This window comes from Pagrus pagrus (assembly GCF_965226575.1).
Source record: "Pagrus pagrus genome assembly, chromosome: 2".
Classification (NCBI taxonomy): Eukaryota; Metazoa; Chordata; class Actinopteri; order Spariformes; family Sparidae; genus Pagrus; species Pagrus pagrus.
Window position 1 is genome coordinate 37,133,523 of NC_140186.1, and position 20,847 is coordinate 37,154,369.

The 20,847-nt window shown below is 39.2% G+C and overlaps 1 protein-coding gene across 1 annotated transcript; it reads left to right on the forward strand.

Annotated features, from left to right (window-relative positions):
* Nucleotides 1-14,749: 14,749 nt before the first annotated feature.
* On the forward strand, nt 14,750-18,809 carry LOC311264028 (uncharacterized protein). Its single transcript, XM_084364551.1, has 5 exons — nt 14,750-14,811; nt 15,598-15,748; nt 15,924-16,052; nt 16,168-18,567; nt 18,724-18,809. Exon 4 carries the CDS (start codon nt 16,246-16,248, stop codon nt 17,587-17,589), a length of 1,344 nt encoding a protein of 447 aa, XP_084220677.1. The 5' UTR covers nt 14,750-14,811; nt 15,598-15,748; nt 15,924-16,052; nt 16,168-16,245; the 3' UTR covers nt 17,590-18,567; nt 18,724-18,809.
* Nucleotides 18,810-20,847: the final 2,038 nt, after the last annotated feature.

Below are 20,847 nucleotides of genomic sequence, written 5' to 3' on the forward strand. Positions count from 1 at the left end.
TCCTTTGTACTTTGCATTTGGATGCAAATGGACATTTTCAAGATGTTGAGCATATAGTGGATACAGTTTAATCTGTTTTTATTTCTCCAGTAAGTACATTCCCCACCCTCCTAAACCTTCCTACATGTGAACTTGCTAAGCTTACAGTGATTCTGCTCACATATTCTGAAGAGAAAATACCACTTACAGGATTTTTACATGCTACAGGAACGCATGGAAAGGGGTGGGAATCACAGGGTACCGCACAGCATGATACGATACGCGATACATGGCCCACAATACCGATTATATCACAATGCAGCAATTCTATGATAATCGATGTATTGCAAGATAATTATATAACGAAACATCACAATATCTGTCTAACTGAAGAATACAAAATGCCTGTAACAAGTTAAAGTGCACGATTACTCACTGCAGTTTGGTGTATATCATATATATAGAGAGAGAGGGAGAGAGATATCTCTATATAGAGAGATATATATCTCTAACGTTTCATTATATATATATATAATTATATATTATATATAATTATATATATATATATATATATATATACATATAATTATGTATATATATATATATATAATTATATATATATATATTAGGGGTGTAACAATAGACGGGTTTCTGTGCAACGTCATCGCACATATGCGCGTGCAGCCAGGGGGTAGAAAGCGGAACATGTCTCATTTGTTTACCAGTGCAGGGGCGGAGCTACTGGGTGGCCGCCCTGGCCACTCTCTGGCCACCCCCATGGCTGGGGCATAATTTGACAAAAAACGGCTCTGCGCGCAGAACTTTAGTTCCGCCTGACCGCCGTTTCCGCACGGTCGCATTTTACTGCAGCACACAACACACTCTCCGCGGGAGCCACAGAAAGCGGGAGCAGAGCATGGATCTATAATATAACCTGGATATGACGAAGCCTCTCAGCAGGCACGCCGATTTTTTCCAGTGGCCACTCGCGGTATTGCAACAAAAAATCCCATGGGGCCCAGAAAGCATTTTTCCCATAAGCCGTAATAGTAAAAGAGAAGCCTGTAAAACTGTTCTCAGGACACCTCCAGCTGTCACCACTGTTAATTGCTAATCTTTGTATTCCATATTTTTAAGTCATGGACTTTTAAACCGTCACAAAGTTTTGTAAAGGCCAGAAAAGCCCCCCCAAAGTCTCATTTTCCATGGTGACGTCACAGCTGTGTGCGTGCACTCCCAAGCGCGGTCGCGCTGTGTCTCGGGAGCGAGGATGCCTGTTGGCTGAATGACAGCTCTGAACGGGGCTAAACGTGGTGGGAAAAGTGAATTAAATGACTCCAGGGTGAGTCTTTTTCAAGACAGCGTTGTGATACAAGTTTCATATTTTAATGGCATGTATTTTAAATGCAGTTCTAAAGGTATTTTGGCGTTAAATCACCCGCTGAATGACCGCATTTTCACTTACTGCCAGTGCCACTGCTGTGGAAAAGTCTAAAAGTTATTTACCATGCATGTGATAGTGTCGGTGATGTGTGTCACCAGGGTCTGATGACTGTTTAATATCCTTTTCATCCTGTCATAACGACCTTTTATTACGGTTTGAACCGTCTCAGTCTGATGGCCTGGAATTATGCAGTCTGCAGCAGAGCATACTGATGATGATGCAAGTATAAACTACAACGCAATAAATAATAAAGATGAATAAAATAGAAAAATATAAGATACAATTAATTAAGAAATGCACATTTTACTTAAGTAATGTCAAAGCGTTCTCTATTTAAAGAAAGTAAGAAACAACAGTCAACATGCAGTCACATGTTATACTCTCACTTGGCTCTTACAAACTATTTTTCTCAGGTTTGCAGACTGTAATCACAAATTAAACAATTTTTACTTGGGACAGATTTGTTTGAGCCTTGGAAATATTTTACAATTATTTTTTATACATATACACAATCAACTTAATGCACATGAATAATGGCACTTGCACTTCGGTAGAGATATTTGTACTTTATTGGATTCGCACACAACATTGTTTACACATCACAGCAGCTCCGCCTGAAAGGGAGAGTCAGGATCCTGAATAGAGGAGACTGGACATGCTGTATCACTTTGTTAGTATTTGGTGGAACATGTGCCATAATTACTGTGTCTCACATGTGTAGACTATAGTGCCATAAGTGCAGAGGTGGACAGAGTACACAACTTCACTACTTGAGTAAAAGTACAGATACTCCTTGTCAAATATTACTCCAATACAAGTAAAAGTAGCTTAGTCAAAATATTACTTAAGTAAAAGTACTAAAGTATTTGTTTAAAAAATTACTTAAGTAAAAGTATTTAAAACATATCTCAGGAAATACAGGAAAGGAAAGTAGCTTAATGTCATTATACAATACACTGATGCGATTCTGCTACAGACGTGTTTATAGCTCAAAAATAAACAAATAAAGGCAAGAAGCCTCAGAACACAGACTCAGCTGCATTCATCAACACATGAAATATATTGCAGACAGCTGCGGTCAGTTCAGTATTTTTTTGCATCTGACATCCATGCTTTCTCTACATAAAAAAAGATGTAGATGTAGGCACTACAAGAACTTATATTGACATTTACAGATAAACAACTTATTGGCTAGTTTACTTTACTTATATCATACATCATAGCCAAAAATGAGCCAGATAACCCACATCAAAGACAGCCGCACCTCACTAACGCGCGCACATCCACTTTCTCTCTCTCTCTCTCTGTCACACACACACACAGACACGCGCGCGCGCGCACACACACACACACACACTCTCTCTCTCTTTCACAAACATTAAGCTAACTAACGTTAGTAGCTACTTTACATACCGCGACGTGCTTTTTCAGGTTGGAAGACGAGTCTTTGTAGTCCGTGATATAATTGGTCCGCGGTAAGCACAACAAACATTTAAACTGAAACGAATCAGTTTTTGTGACAAAAATCTCAAACATGGGTTTTTTTTTATTTATTTATTTATTTTATTTTATTTTATTTTATTTTATTTTTTCATTGCTTTATTGTAAGCGTAACATAAATAACTAAGCACATAACATAGCATATGTTAACATTATGTATTATACAGAGAGATAAAGGTGGACAAAGCAGACAGGGGGATAATGTAAAGGAAACAAAAATGACAATGACAATACAAATAATGACATTCCATATAAAAATTAAATAAATGAATAAATACAAATAGACATTGCCAGATTTGGAAGAATCCATTTACCTAGTAAAAAGTTCTTAAAGAGGGGCTATGTTAAATCTTTCAAAAATACAGTTCGTTTTCATAGCTTTTTTATTTTTAATGTCTTTTATTGTAGTTGCATATTGGAGAATTTCTTGTGTGAAATGATCCAGGCTGGGTTTTGATTCTGTCCATTTTTTTTTGTGGATATGAAATTTGGCCATAAGTACTACCAGTTGTATGAAGAATGTTGTGTCTTTGTCCAACTTGTTGTTTTCAAAAAAAGTAAAAATGTCCTTTTCTTGTAGAGTGATCACTTGTCCAGTTATTCTTCTTATGAAGTGTTGAATGTCAATCCAGAATGTTTGAGAGTAGGGCTGTAGCTATCGATTCTTTTTGGAATCGATTAATCTAGCACTTTATCGATCGATTAATCGATTAATCGTATATATATATTTTTTGCATTTTTAAACAACCAAAACAAATAATGCATGACGAAAATGATGTGGCTGTAAAATGATCAACCATTTGGCTTTTATTTCTTTAAATAACAGAGGTATTTCTTACAACTCCAACATTTGGCTCCAAAACTTTATTGCAATTTACTCATTTAGTGCAAGTGCAAACAATTAAATAACAATACAGTTTCAACTTACTGTAAAACATGTATAACATGTAACACTATGAATCAATACAAACTTAAATAGTAACGGCCATTTTGCCTTAGTGTTGTCTTATACAACATTACAAAAAGGGATTGCACCTTCTGACCACCTACTAACAAATAATATATAATCTCTGGGATAGGCCTATTTGCTATGGTATCCTAGCAACCTATGTGTGTGCACGCATGCTGTGTTATATATAATTTTATGTTATACACAGCACCAAATCACAACAGAAGTCATTTAAGGTCACTTTTCCTATAGAACCGTTCCGGACCGTGTTCATTTAATTAATAATTTCTTCATCGTCGCGCATCTACAATTCTCCTCCGCTTTGTTTTACGAAGGGAGGAGCTCCGGACCGACGTAAACAAACACACGTGCACACACACTTACAGACAGACAGAGAGAGAGAGAACATGTCACGTCGGTCTCAACTGTCTGTAAAGCAGATATCATATCTACGTTTTTTAAACGCGCACAAACTGATTCTGCTCTGGCATGTCATCTCGAGCCTTCGCAGTTCTCCGTCGTGGTGGCGGATACGCAATGCAATCTCCTGCTGGAGAACCAGCGTGAGGACGTGAGTTTAGAGGACCAATCACAGCCCTTGCCGTCTCCGTTTCCCCGCGACGGAGTGCCGGACACTCCGCGCCCGGAGAGTACGGAGAGGCTCTCCGGCTCTCCGGCGACGGAGAGGGCTCTCCGTGTCCGTGTACGGCACTTTACGCAGTAGTATTAACAACGGTCCGTGTGGAACATTCAAGATCCCTGCGCGTCATAGAAATTTAACGACGCTTCGAGGCAGAGTTTTTGCCTCGACCAATTTTTGTAATCGAGTAACTCGAGTAACTCGATGAATCGTTACAGCCCTATTTGAGAGTACATGCATTTATAGAAAAGGTGCTGTATTGTTTCGATTTCTTGTCCACAAAAAACACAAAAAAAATCCATATCAATTTTGAATCTTTCCAGAGTCTTTTTTGCTGGATAAAAATTATGCATTATTTTGAAAGACACTTCTTTTACTTTGTTACCAATACAGAACCTTTCACCCACCAGCCAAGCTTTGCTCCAGTTTATGTTATCATAAAAAGAGTTCCAGTAGAACTGTCCTGCTGGCAAAGTTATAGTTTGTAAGCAATTTCTAATACATTTATTGGAGCATTGTTTCTTTGAAATATCTATCATATCAATGAAAATGGTACTGTTAACTAAGACCTCGTTGGAGACTGTTGAGCCTCTGAGGAGGTGCAGTATGCCCCTTGGTATAGCATCAAAAATAATAGCATATTCTCTTGGTGATACTGGTAACTGGAACTTAGAGAGAAATTCATCATAACGCAGCAAGTGTCCTTCATTATAAAGAAGTTGACTTACTAAAATAATACCATGGTCAAACCATTTTTGATAAAACAGAGACTTGTTTTTGTACAGAATGCTCTCATTATTCCAGATATACAGGTTGGTTGGTGAAAAGTTATGTTTATATATCAGTTTCCAGGCAAGTAAAGCTTGTTTGTGAAAGTTAGATAGTTTGATAGGTAACTTTTCAATCTTATAATTGCATTTCAGTAAGAATTTGATTCCACCAACATCATTAAATACATGTTTAGGTAAGGTGCTCCAGATGTTGTCATTCTCTTTGATCATATTTAATAACCATTTCACTTTAAAGGTATTGTTCAATGTTTCGAAACTCAGCACCTCCATTCCTCCTCTACTCTTGGGGTTGCACATAATTCCTCTCTTTAAATAGTGACACTTATTTTTCCAAATAAAGTTAAACAAGATTTTATCAAGGTTTTTACAGACTGCAGGAGGCATTGCTAAAGCTAAAGATACATAGACCGACCTTGATATACCTTCAGCCTTAGAGAGAAGAACTCTCCCATTAAGTGTGAGGTCCCTCATCAGCCACATATTGAACCTTTTGCTTACTTGTTGCGTTATTGCACCATAGTTAAGATTACATCGATTATTTACATTTTTATCAATCACAACTCCTAGATAAGTAAGTGAGTTTTTAACAGGAATGTTGTCAAGTTCTAACAAATCACAGTTTTTGATTGGAAATAGCACAGATTTATTTAAGTTCATCTTCAGGCCCGATACAGCTGAGAATTCTTCGATACATCTAATAGATTTACCTATCTCTTGTCTGTTTTTTATAAATATTGCTGTATCATCGGCCAGTTGAGATAACTTAAATTCTCTGTCTGCAACTCGAACACCTCGAAATGGACATTTTTTTATATGCACTGCCATAACCTGAGCAATTAACAAAAACAGAAGAGGACTCAGCGGACAGCCTTGTCTAATACCCCGCCTAATATCAAATCGAGGGGTTGTTCCATTTGGTAATTTCACTGAGCTGTTACATCCTTTGTATAAAGTTCGGATCACTTTCAGGAACCTTTTACCAAATCCAAAGAAATGAGTAACCTTGATCATAAATAGGTGATTTATAGTATCAAATGCTTTGTAAAAGTCGATAAACAGAATGAGGCTATCATCCAGTACATAATCATTATAGTCAATCATATCCAGTATTAAACGTATGTTATTGGTTATGTTTCTTCCAGGCATAAAACCAGATTGTTCTTCATCGATAATATCATTTAGTCCTAACTTTAGTCTTTTGGCGAAGATCGAAGCAAAAATGTTAGCATCATTGTTTAATAAACTGATTGGTCTCCAATTTTCAATGTTAAGTTTATCTTTCTGTGGTTTTGGAATTAATTTTATAAGACCTTGTTTCAGGGTTGGAGGTAGCTCCTCTTTGTCAAGAGCTTCCTCAAATACTGCTACTAAAAAAGGAGCTAATGTTTTGTTGAAATCTTTATAGAATTCGCCTATTAGTCCATCATTACCTGGAGATTTGTTATCTTTTAAACCATTAATGCAGTTTTGTACATCTATTATATTGATTTTTTGGTCACATATTGATTTGAAATTATCACTGATTTTTTTAGTCTCTGGTTCTATTCCTTTCAGAAACACATCCATACCATTTTCATCCAACTGATCTGCCCCATACAGTTCCTCATAGAAATTGGCCACAAAGAGTGAGATTTGCTTTTCATCATCACATATTAAATCATTGATTTTAAGTTTAATCAATGAAGATTGCTCAAAATTTCTTTTTTCTAAATTAAAAAAGTATTTAGTGCATTTCTCACCTTGCTCTAGCCATTTCCTTCGAGACCTGACAAAGGCACCTCTGGCCTTATCTTCGTATATTTTGTCAAGTTCTGCTTGTGCAGTTGCCAGTTCTTTCGTCTCTTCTTCAGACAGATTTATTTTACCTGATAAACTCATAATTTTATCAATAATTTGAGATTCTTTTCCTTTATTCATTTTAGAGATTTTTTTACTTAGTAATATAGCCAGGTTCCTTATTTCAAATTTCATTATCTCCCAGCATTGCCCAAAATTTTTTAGAACCTTTGCTTGTTTCCAATATTTATCTATGACTTTCTGGGCTTTTTTTTAAAATTCTTTGTTGTGTATCAGAGTTTTGTTTAGTTTCCAGTATTCACTATTAAATTGATGTCTCCTTGTCTCCATATTAATTCTAATTGTTACACTTTTGTGATCTGTAAGAACTGTAGGTTCTATTGTAATTGAGTCCACTTTATCCTCAACATCTGAAGAAATTAACCAGAAGTCTATTCGTGATTGAAGAGACCCATCTTTATTACTCCATGTATATACTCGTTTGTCTGGGTTCCTATGTCTCCAGACATCAATCAAACTTATCCTGTTGCAAACATTTTCTAATTCATTTATTTGTTTTTCTCTGGGAGGCCATCTATCCCTGTCATCATTCATCACTGTGTTAAAGTCTCCCCCCCACAAAACTTTAGCTGAAGGAAAAGTTATTAGCAGCTGAGCAATCTTATTTTCCAGTGTTGAGAACAAAGTTGTATTCAGTTTCTTATTGTTGAAAGCATAAATATTTACAAGAATGAATTGGAAGTGGTCAAGTTCTGTTAAAAGAATTATCCATCTTCCATTGGTATCTGCAAAATGATTAATTACATGGCCTTTGAATTTCCCAAGCAAAATAGCTACCCCTGCTGATCTATTGCTACCATTGGAAAACCATATATCTTTACCCCATTGACTTCTCCAATACAACATATCTGTTTGTACAGCATGAGTTTCTTGAACAAAATAAAAGTCTGCCCCTTTATTCTGGCAATATAAAAAAAGACATTTTCTCTTCAATTGATCTTTGATACCCCTGGCATTGACAGAAAGAACACAAATTGACATTGAAAAAAAAAAACAAAGGGGAAAAAGGCAAAAAATAAACAAACAAAACAAAAAGAAAGAATATAATAGCACCTACCCAGAAACCTCTCTGGGTTGAGAGCAGATGCTATTGGGCTGACTGCTGCAGCATATCTAACAGCACTTAGGCTTAACTGAGAAGTTTTCCTCTCTTCATTTGGTCTGGTATTAGATCTCTCTCATAAAAAAGGAAAGCAAAAAAAACACTGTCAGTATTGGACTATTTTAAGGGAGAGAGAAAGAGCAGGTAAGAAGACAAGAAAGAAAGGGGAGAAAAAAGAAAAAAAAAAAAAAAAAAGTCCCAAAAAATCTGGATGCAATATTATAACAGTCAAAGGCTGTAGTGTTAGAGAGAGAGAAAAAAAAGTCATCTTACAAGTCTTTGACTGTGATTCTTTTACCATCGATGTAGGCGTGCACTCCTCTGAAGCCAGCTTTCTTCCCCTCTTTCCTGGCCCTCTCCACCTGCGGCCACAGCTGGTTTCTGGATTCCTTGGCTTCTTGTGTCAGATCCTCCAGAATCTTTATTCTTCTCTCTTTGAGGAACTCTGATGTTCTGGCATCCTTCCAGATCTTATCCCGATGAGATCTTGACAGAAAGCGTACTATGACGCGGCGGCTGGAGCGCTCATGTCCAGAGCGCGGACCCACTCTGTGCACAATGTCCACCGTGAGAGCCAGCTGGTTCGCAATGTCGGGGGAGATTTGGCCAAACAGGTCAATGATGATTTTCTTTATATCCTCTCCCATCATCTCAGGTATCCCCGCAACTCGGAGGTTCCATCGTCTCGAATAAGCATCAAAGTCGTTGTATTTGTCCCGGAGCTCCATGCTCGTTTTCCCCAGGTCTGCTGCTTCAGCCTGGAGGATGTTCACCTGGCCAGCCATGTCCTCCACCCGGCCCCACAGAGCCTCCAGGGAGTCTGTGACACTCTTCGTCGTTTTTGTGTTTTCTTTCACTGCATCTTCCAGTGATTGAAGTCGCTTGAGAGATTCAACTTGTCTCTTCTCTATTCTTTCCAGAATGCTTAATGACGCCAGTTCGGAGTCCTCCGAGTCCGGCTCATCACTCACCTGTTTCTTTTTCTTCTTTGATTTTGGTCCTGTGGAAGCTTTAGGTAACTGCTCCGGAATCGGTTCATCTTCCTTATCAGTGATGCTGTCTATTACCTTAAGTTGGTCGTCCAAGCAATTACGTGCATAGGCATGCATCGTATTTATAAAGTTTATGTCCTTGGCCATCAGAATGATGTAGACTCTGCAACTCAGCCCGGCGCAGAAATGTTTGTAGCGCACGTGGAGTCTGTTTGCTTGTTTGTCTTCCGGAGAGCAATTTAGTCTTCCTTGAAGTCAATTCTCGGGTAAGTTCATCAAGATCTCATGGTTTTTTTTTTTTTTTTGGTTTTTTTTTCTTTTCCTTCTCTGAGAGTTTAGTTTTCGGAGAGGCAAATGTCTGATATTTTTCAAAAGCTTTTAGTCATGCTGCAGAGCCACTGGGACTGCTGTCTCTCAGTGCGCCATGACCTCCCCTCTCGAGAGACGTTCCAAACATGGGTTTGAGATAAGGCCACGGGTGCTCATGACGTAGTACAGGTACGGCAATACGACTAAGACAAACCATACGCGAATCAGCAGAAACAGTTTATTTTCTCTGAATTTTGCAAAAAAAAAAAATCATCAGCTGATCAAAAGTAGCGAGTAACGAGAGCATCAATAGAAATGTAGTGGAGTAAAAAGTACAATATTTGTCCTTCAAATGTAGTGGAGTGAAAGTAAAAGTATCCCCCCAAAATAATACTCAAGTAAAGTACAGATACTCAAAAACTGTACTTAAGTACAGTACTCAAGTAAATTTACTTCGTTACTGTCCACCACTGCATAAGTGTGTGATTTAGTTGAGTCACTGTGTACAGTATGAAACACTAAACAGACAGTCGCTCTGGCCACAGAAAAAAAAAAGTTCCCATCTCTGTGGCACCGTGAGTCCGCGACACAAACGCGCCCCGTAACATGTAATCGGTTGTTTATGACAGATCGGACTACACAAATACACACAACATAACATGAATATGATAATCCATCGATCCACCGATTGACTTCGCTGAAACAAATGCATACGACCGGGAGGAGGGTTAGGAAAACAGCGGAGAACAACGTTTTATCCTTACTTAGAAATAATAAAACAACACAAATTAATCACGTGTAGTCTATAACCATGACTTTGAGAACATCATCGGTTGATGTGCGCTATAAATCCATCATTTGATTGTGTAGATCTGTCGTTACCGCTCAAACTCATCCACAAGCACTCATGAGCGCGCGGCGCTTATCCAGAACGCAATTTGCTCGTTCTCATTGCCCCAGGGCATGATGGGAGGCCCCAGAGCATCATGGGGGGTGACTCAACTGCGCATGCTCTATGGGCCCCATAACGCAGAAGTAAACCCGGAAGTCAGAAACTTTTTTTTTTTTCTTCTTCTTTTTTTCTCCAACTTTATTGACAAAATCATGTACAAACAACATGGCTTACATCAATTTTAACATTCCAAAAGGAGCAGGTGCACTGAGTAATGCAGAATAGAGATTTAACATGAGAAATAAATAAATGAAATATAATAAAATAAAATAAAATAAAATATTATAGCTAGGGCTTTTGTCGCAGATCATATTTTTCAAATAAACTGAAAAGTTTCATTGCATATTTATTTTTCATTATGTTAAGGGCTTTGGTGAAAGAGAGAAACTCATTATGAAACACATAGAACCTAGGTTTCACTTTCATGTATTTACATTTGTGTATATAACATTTTCCGAGGATGAGTATATTGTTTACCAGAAAGTCCCATTCATTATTGTCCATAACAATTCCATAGATAATGTCTTTTTGAGAAAAGGGTTCCAGTCGGATCTTTATGTGCAGCCAGTCATGCATATCAGTCCAAAGTGCTTCGGAAAACATACATTGAAAGAATAAATGATCAGAGGTTTCAATATCATCACAAAATTCACATTTGTTTGTTTCAAAACCAAATCTCTGTCGTAATAGTTCACCAGATGGGTACACACCATTTAAAATTTTAAAATGGATTTCTTTCGCTTTTGGATTTATGGGAAATTTTAAGTATTTAGTGCGTAAAGAATATATGATATCTTTGGGGAATACTTGTTTAATGGAGTTTCGAAAAGACAATAAAGGGTTTGTGATGTCACCAAGCATCTTTCTAATTGTTTTATTAGGAATTTTAATACTCTCGAAATCACAGTTTCCAACTAGGAGATGTGGAAGATTAGGAGAAATGTGAGTCGAGTTTGAAACAATCCCTTGAATTAAGTTTAAAGTAGGCTTAGGGATGGCTCTCAATATGGAAGCAAAAGAATTACGATCAGCTGCTAGATCATATTTAAGACAAAAATGTTCATATGTCATCACATGCCCATCATCGTCGGTCAAATGAATTAAGGACCAAATACCTTTATCCATCCAGTCCTTTTTATACAACGACTTGTTTTTAACTGTAATGTATCTATTGTTCCATATCGGTGTGTTGTGTGGGGTGAAATTATGATTGTACAAAAGTTTCCAATATAAAAGGACTTGCTGATGAAACAGGGATAATTTGACCGGAAGTTTCTGAATATTAAAATCACATTTTAACAGAAAATTAATACCTCCAAGCTTCATGAAGATTTCTCTGGGGATATGATACCAGAAGCTCTTATTATTAAGGAAAGATTTTAACCAGTTAATTTTCAGTGTTCCATTGATGAAATCAAAATCGATAGCCTGTAGGCCCCCTTCTTTGTATTCTTTGGTCATTTCTGTCCTCTTAATATAGTGAATTTTTTTCCTCCAAATATAATCAAAATTAATTTGGTTGACCTTCTTGATGGCTCTGTTAGGAATGGCCAACAAATATGCTGGATAAATACATCTCGATATGCTTTCCATCGTAGTAAGAAAGACACGCCCCAGTAAACTAATGTCTCTCAATAACCAGGAGTTAAGTTTAGTTTGACATTCAGTTATTGTTCTCTGCACATTCAAATTTTCTCTTTCAGTTGGGTTTTTAGATATGTGTATTCCTAAATATTTGACAACTGATCTTATAGGAATGTTGTATGCTTCTGTTAAATCACTTTGATGAATTGGCATCAACTCACATTTATTCAAATTAAGTTTAAGCCCAGAGGCATTGGAAAACGTATTAATTGCTTGTATTATCTTGGGGGTCTCAGTTAGGTGTTTCATAAAAATGGTCGTGTCATCTGCAAGCTGGCTAATGACAACAGGTAGCCCCATAACATTTAAAGGAGCAATGTCTGAATTTTTTATAAAAATAGAAAGCATTTCTGTGGCAATTATAAAGAGGAATGGAGAGATAGGGCAGCCCTGTTTGACCCCACGTTTGATAGCAAATCTTGGTGATGTACCTCCTGGTAGTGAAATAGAGCTATTTGCATTATCATAAAGAGACTCTATGGTGGCACGAAATTTGTTCCCAAAGCCTAAAAGTTTTAAACACTGAAAAATAAAGGGGTGTTCGATAGAGTCAAAGGCTTTATAAAAATCAAGAAATAAAATAAAGCCATCATCGTCTATTAAATGTTTATAATCTAGGAGATCGATCACCAAACGGATGTTATTGTGAATGGATCTATCTTTCATAAATCCAGATTGGGAGTCGCTTATAATTGTATCTAGTTTACTCTTTAATCTATTGGCATAAGCAAGGGTTACAATTTTATAATCCGTATTCAATAACGTGATAGGTCTAAGATTATCCAATATCTTGGAGTCTTTACCCGGTTTGGGGATTAAAGTAATTATACCTTGTTTCATAGTGGGAGGAAAAGACAAATTATCAGTTGCCTCCTTTAACATGAGAATAAAAGGATTTTTTAATAGATCCCAAAAGTGTCGGTAGAAATTAGATGTAAGGCCATCACAGCCGGGAGATTTATTTAAAGACAAGTTGTCTACAGCTTTATCCAGCTCAAAAATAGTAATATCAGCTTCACATAACTCTGCAAAATCATCATCAATACAGGGGATAAGATCCTTGATATGGTTGAAAAAAGAGTTTGAATCAGTTGCAGAGAAGGCAGACGAGTATAACTTACTGTAAAAGGAAGTCAATTCCTTTGAAATCAAGGTTGGATCTGTACATAGTTGGTTTTGAATTAATAAGGTTTTAATTGAATTTCTCTCTTGCCTTCTTTTTTCTAATCGACAGAAATAAGCTGTACTTCTTTCACCATCTTCGAACCATTTAGCTCTGGATCTTATGTAGGCCCCTTCTGCTTTTTTGAGATAAATCTCATCAAGTTTTGTTTGCAGAGTTAGTAATTTCTGTTTATCATTGTCAGTTGGTGATGCCTTATTGCAATGAATGTTTATTTCTTTAATTAAATTAAGTTCTGCTAGTTTGTTATTTTTGTGAAATGATTTCCCAAAATGAATGGAAAATTCTCGAAATTTGAATTTTAAAAACTCCCACCTTGAAACATAGGATATTATAGTGTCGTCAGCCATCACTTCAGCAATTAGAGATTTTATACCATCACAATACGCTTGACAATTTAATAAGGATGAATTGAATTTCCAGTAGCCCTTGTTTCTGCAGCAGCCACCAGGGGGTTTAAAACTCAACTTAATAACCGAGTGATCAGATAGAGGAGCTGCTGACATACAGCAGTCTGAGACAGAATGCATCATTGAAGAAGAAATTAACCAGAAGTCGATTCTGGATTTTAATGTATTATTAGGTTTGAACCAGGAGTATTGTTTAGTGTTAGGGTACACATGGCGCCAGGGGTCTACTAAGTTATGATTGCCACAGAAATGAGATAAGGCAGGGTTCTGAGAGCTGTGTTGACATTTAGAAGGGCATCTATCCAGATATTCATCATAAACCATGTTGCAATCTCCTCCCACAATTCCATTTGCAAGTAGGTAGGTGAGTTTTAGATTTTTGATATTATCAGAAAGCTCTGTAAGTAATAATTTATTTTGAGCTGGGTTGTTAAAGCCATAGATATTAGCGAGAATACTATACTGTTCATCAATATTCAAAACACAGATTAGCCAGTGACCATTATTACTAGATTTAGACGGAAGTCAGAAACTTTTTCGGCGTATGCGCCAGGCGAGCAACTTCGTTGAAATCAACGGCGGCCATTTTCCGGTCCTGTATCCACTAATAATCATGGATGTATTATTAGTGGATACAGGACCGGAAAATGTATAGTCTATACAATAATAATCATGGATGTATTATTAGTGGATACAGGACCGGAAAATGGCCGCCGTTGATTTCAACGGAGTTGCTCGCCTGGCGCATACGCCATGGATCTATAATATAACCTGGATATGACGACGCCTCTCAGCAGGCACGCCGATTTTTTCCAGTGGCCACTCGCGGTATTGCAACAAAAAATCCCATGGGGCCCTGGGTCTGTCTGCGGCCTGCAAGAGAGAGGCGTGTCGAGTAGGGGGCGTGCCGTGTAGTGACGTCATTACACGGCACGCCCCCTACACAAGGGAAAATCACGTTGAACCACGCGAGATGTCAAATGAGACCCGCCAAAACCTAAACCAAACCGGAAGTGAACCAAACGTAAAAGAAGAAGAATGTCCGACCGTATGCAGACTGTAAGTGTCAGCGTAATTTATTTAATAAACAAATAAATGTATATAATATATAGCTGTATTCAGCGATGGACTAAGCAAGTAAGATATTTATTCATAGTATTAAATATAAGCGGAGAAACAAAACGAGGCCGGCCCGTTGCTGTTTAAACTCAGCAAAATGCATCTCGCAAAATGGGGTAACGTTAGCAAAGTTTCAGAGGGTGAATCTAAGCTAGTGGGTGTTGTAACGTAGCCAGCAATGTGATGAAATGTAACTTACAAATTGTGACTCTGCTATAATATTAACGTGCTCATTGAAAAACATTATTCTCAGCGTGGTCTATTGCAGCAGTTTAAAATGAGTAATAGCATACTTTTGATTATTATGACCAGGTCGACGTTGACATGAACGGCCATATCAGTAATTGAGAGCTTGTCCACAAGCATTTGTGTTGTACCATTAGTTTGGTTGAAGTTATTGTTCAAATTTACATTCAAACACGTACTTCCTACAGTCACAAAAGTTACAGTTTCTTAATGAATAAATGCACATCACCCTGAACAGATGAACAGGCCATAAACAGCCACCCTGCTAGCTTACTAAATATTATGTATAAAGAAGTGAACTAATACAGTGCAGAGAAAGCCATTTGTATGGGTTTCTACTGAGGGTTTAACTATGTGCCATCAGGTTTTTGTCAAGGTAACAGAAATTATTTGGCCAAACTGGATCATGAGGTTACATCCATGTGTTTTTGATAGAGTTGTGTGCACAAATTAAAAAAAACCTTTTATGTTTGCTTTCAGCTCCATCCAACCATCATCATTGATGGTAATAAACCTCAGGTGGTTTCCACAGATCAAACACATGCATGTGTTATCTGTTTGAAAAAGGGAGAATATGCAAATATTGTTGCACACATTCAGTGCCACGAAAGGGCAGCTGTTCGTCATGGAGGTATGTTTTAATTTCAAATCCAGAGACGTCCATGCAGGTGTTGTGCAATGTTGTAAATTTGTTCTTTATTTAAGGTCGGTAGTTTATACCAATGTGTGCATGAATGTTGTTGGTATATATATATAAGAATTTCATGCACAAATTGTTTGTAAATCCAATTTCTATTTGTTTGCAGGTTATAAAATGTACAGGTGCCTGCGAGGCTGTGTCAAAACGCCACATCACCATTGCTGTTATTGTGGCCGCACAGTCACCAGACAGGATTTATTCATATGTCATGTCAAAACCTGCAGCAATACTTTAGGTATTCCTTTGTTTAGATATTTTTTATATTTTAACATTTACATGCAAATTCATTTCTCACAGTTTTCAGTTAAAATATGTTTGCTTTGTCTCTCTGGCCTCCATTAATACTGCAGCCTCCTCCATCTCTGCAGTCTCCCCTCTTTCTGCAGCTGCCAGCGGGTCTCCAACTTCCAGCGTCTCTACTGCTGCCCATGCCTCAGCAGCCAGCTCTGGAGCCTCCTCTGTCTCTGATGCCATCCGTGCCTCAGCAGCCTCCTCAGCAGTCTCCTCAGCAGCCTCCTCAGCAGTCTCCTCAGCAGCCTCCTCTGGAGCCTCCTCTGTCTCTGAAGCCGCCCGTGCCTCAGCAGCCTCCTCTGTCTCTGATGCCGCCCATGCCTCAGCAGTCTCCTCAGCACCGTCCTCTGGAGCCTCCTCTGTCTCTGATGCCGCCCGTGCCTCAGCAGCCTCCTCTGTCTCTGATGCCACCCATGCCTCAGCAGCCTCCTCTGTCTCTAATGCTGCCCGTGCCTCAGCAGCATCCTCTGGAGCCTCCTCTGTCTCTGAAGCCGCCCGTGCCTCAGCAGCCTCCTCTGTCTCTGATGCCGCCCGTGCCTCAGCACCCTCCTCTGTCACTGATGCCGCCCGTGCCTCAGCAGCCTCCTCTGTCTCTGATGCCACCCATGCCTCAGCAGCCTCCTCTGTCTCTAATGCTGCCCGTGCCTCAGCAGCCTCCTCTGGAGCCTCCTCTGTCTCTGAAGCCGCCCGTGCCTCAGCAGCCTCCTCAGCAGCCTCCTCAGCAGTCTCCTCAGCAGCCTCCTCTGTCTCTGATGCCGCCCGTGCCTCAGCACCCTCCTCTGTCACTGATGCCACCCATGCCTCAGCAGCCTCCTCTGTCTCTAATGCTGCCCGTGCCTCAGCAGCCTCCTCTGGAGCCTCCTCTGTCTCTGAAGCCGCCCGTGCCTCAGCAGTCTCCTCAGCACCATCCTCTGGAGCCTCCTCTGTCTCTGATGCCACCCATGCCTCAGCAGCCTCCTCTGTCTCTAATGCTGCCCGTGCCTCAGCAGCCTCCTCTGGAGCCTCCTCTGTCTCTGAAGCCGCCCGTGCCTCAGCAGCCTCCTCAGCAGCCTCCTCAGCAGTCTCCTCAGCAGCCTCCTCTGGAGCCTCCTCTGTCTCTGAAGCCGCCCGTGCCTCAGCAGCCTCCTCTGTCTCTGATGCCGCCCGTGCCTCAGCAGTCTCCTCAGCACCGTCCTCAGCAGCCTCCTCTGTCTCTGATGCCGCCCGTGCCTCAGCAGTCTCCTCAGCAGCCTCCTCTGGAGCCTCCTCTGTCTCTGATGCCGCCCGTGTCTCAGCAGCCTCCTCAGCAGTCTCCTCAGCACCGTCCTCTGGAGCCTCCTCAGCTGCCACCTCAGCAGCCTCCTCGGTCTCTGATGCTGCCTGTTCTCCTGCAGCCTCCTCTCTCTCCTCTTACCCAACCATCTTTACCCTTCAGCAAAGCAGAAATGTTGAATTACTTAAATCAAGGCCAAAGAAAACTACCTGCACCTTTTGTAATTTGATTGTTAATAAAAAAAACATAAAAGTACACATACAGAGACGTCACACATCATCAATCACTGACATAACATCAACTCACCATCTGCCATCACAATGCATAGACAGAAAGAATGGAATTTTTGCTGTCCAAAGAACATTTTCCGGGCCGATTACTCCAATTCATGTTCAGAATTGTACTTGGGGAGAGAAACATAAAATACTGTGTGAGGTGGAGCAATGCAGACGGGCGGGAGAGTTTGCCAGAAGAAGTGGCCTAATGGGATTTCAGTGCATCCATCAGAAATCCATTTCTTTTTGTCCCTTGTCTTCAGTAGGCCATGTAACTCTCAAAGAAGAGGTTCTGAAAGATATGGTGGATAAAAGATGGATTTCTGAAAACACTATGCACTTGTGTCTCTCACAAAAAAACACAGCTGAGTCCGAGGGATGCCCTCTCAGTGAAGAAATCACACTTGAAAATGGAACATCAAAAATGTATGTGTCTGTGAAGGACAGTGGCACATTATATTACTCTAGGTTAGGGAGAGTAGTGGTTTATTTTGACAGGAAAAAAAATACTTGGCACTGCCCTTGTGCTAAGCAGAAGAACAGCTGTCCACATAAATCAATTGCAAAATGGCACTTGAACCAAACACATCCTCAACTTTTTCAAAAAGTTAGATCAACAGATTCCGATGTGTTTGACATTTTTGAAAATGATGGACATCAAGATGAACACAACACTGGGCATGAGACAACATTGGTATATCCACCAGAAGGAACTGGTCTGATGGCAATGGTTGAGTATTTGCTGAAGGACAAGAGAATACCAACTCTCTTGCCAAAAGATGTCAGTTCTCCATCAAATGGAAACACATTGCCACAGCACCTAATACCTCAAGAAACATTTTGTGCGGTGTGTCCAGGAAGGGTACCTCTTTCTGAACCAATCTTGATATCGCAGAAAGCCAAGATTGTGATGTTCACGGGTGTAGTAGAAGGTCTGTATTTTTAAGAAATGCATAATGTTTGCAAATTGCAGTCTAATCACAGATATTACATTTTATGTTTCTTGCATCTAGTCAAATTGTGAAAAATCACATTACTAATTTTTTTTATCCTTACACCTAGTATTATTTTTGTTTCTTATACTGTAGATGTGTCCACATATTGTAAGAGGTGTGGGATATGTGGAACATTCTACCGCTACCAGGAGTGGACTGAGGGGCTGCACAACTTTGACGACCACGTCATTCTAACATTACATCTTTGTCTTTTCTTGAGACAGTCTGTGCAGGTATTCTTCATTCATTTTGTTTTCATTTCTATGTCCTGTTTAAATCAACTGATGACTTATGTACATGTTGTTTACCATGTTAAGCTGTAGACCTTTTTCACGGCAGCCATCTTGACATGAGATAGTAGGACAAATACAGGTGTTACCAATGATACTAATTTAGTTTCCATTCCATTCAGGCCAAACAGAGTCAGGGTGCTGCTTTTGCGCATTGTCGGCTCATTAGAAAAGCTCTGCTACACTAAATGAAACAGAACCTTAATTAGTATCATTGATAACACCTGTATTTGTCCTACTATCTCAAGTCAAAATGGCTGCCGTGAAAAAGATCTAAGGATCCACCACTGAAGTATTGTAGTCAGTCATATTCAAATTTCTCAGATGTAATTGTTTACCATGATTATCTTTCAAATATTTCCATAGAATCATACTGCAGTTGGGAGGGCTCTTGACACCCTTGAACAAACCAACAACAAGAAATTTCCAAACCATGACTCCATTCTACATGGTTTTCTGCACTTTGAGGCACTGACAGCACATGATTATAATTATTCGTGTGTAAATTGTGGGGTCCATCCACCTGTCGTCATTATGGATTTACACAAGAAGGGAGTTTTTAGTATGCCAGGTAAGTTTTGTTCATTTCTTTTGACATTTCCAATACAATAACACAACACTGATTTCAAGGAACATGTCTAACCACCTGTCTTACAGTGAGTGACATTGAAGATCCCCCGCCTGAGTTTGATGGCCATGTGGATGTTGAGGCATTCTGGCAGTCTGTTGACAAAGAAATTGTTTGCAGAGGGTTTTTAAAAAGTAAGTTGTAGCCCTGAATGGCTATATGAAGTGAGTATTCTGCAGTACTGTTAAAAGAAGTGTTCATAAATTCATATCAGTCTATTGTAGCTTGGAATAATGCACATGTATACTTGCATTTGTGCTCTTGTGTTTGCCACGTTTATAACACAAAATCCATTGTTTGACTATGAAGGTAATCGAGACAATCCCTGCAAAGTATCTCCATCCTATGATAAATGGGCACCATGGATTGGGCCTCATACGAGAGCTGGGAAAGTCATACTCAATACAGAGTATGCCAAACTTGGCACCAAAAAGTCTGTGGGAGAAAAAGCTGACATTGACATATCAGAGGAACGTCTATCAAGCGAACTAATGAACTTGAAGGTGATTTATAATATTTTGTTTACATGTGATAGCTATACACACATTGTTAAATTATTTAGATTATTTGAAAAATACTTTTGGGTTTTAATTACAGCTTTTGTGACTGTGTTCACGTAGGTTGATACTTTGAGGAAACTTGTTCGTGAGTGTGGTGTTGACTCAAAGGGATCCAAAATGGACCTCCTCCTGCGTTTGAGGGATGAAATGAAAACCAGGAGCACCTATGACAAAGTGTTTGAAAAAGTTTGGGGAGCATCAGGTAAAACATTGAATATATATATATATATATACTGTTGCATCATCTATCTGTGTGCACTGAAAAACAATTAATGTTTAAGAATACTCTGACACGTCAATGTTTTTATTTTCCATTTGAAGGTGGCTGGGCAGTCATCATGTGCCCTTGTGGCATTGTAAACGCTGTTAAATTCAATATAAGAGCTGAAAGCCCAAGAGACTACACGGACTTGTTGCTGTCATTTAAACATTTCCCAAACGTTGTAATATACGACTTTGCACGAGGATTAGTGACTCACACCAATCTACGAGAGCCAGAGAGACTGCCCTTCAGCCCACATGAAGGAAGACTGGTGAAGGCTACACCAGAGAACATTTCATGTGCCAAGAATGGGAAACTACGGATCAGTTTGCCGTGGTTGCAGTTAAAAAAATGCCCACCGGATCTTGATGGCCATCCCGAAACAGGCTCTGCAGATCATTATGCTCTGTATGACACCTTTCATCAGTTTAACACCAAAGATGAAAAGGATTCCTTGAGACGCATCGGAGTAGTACC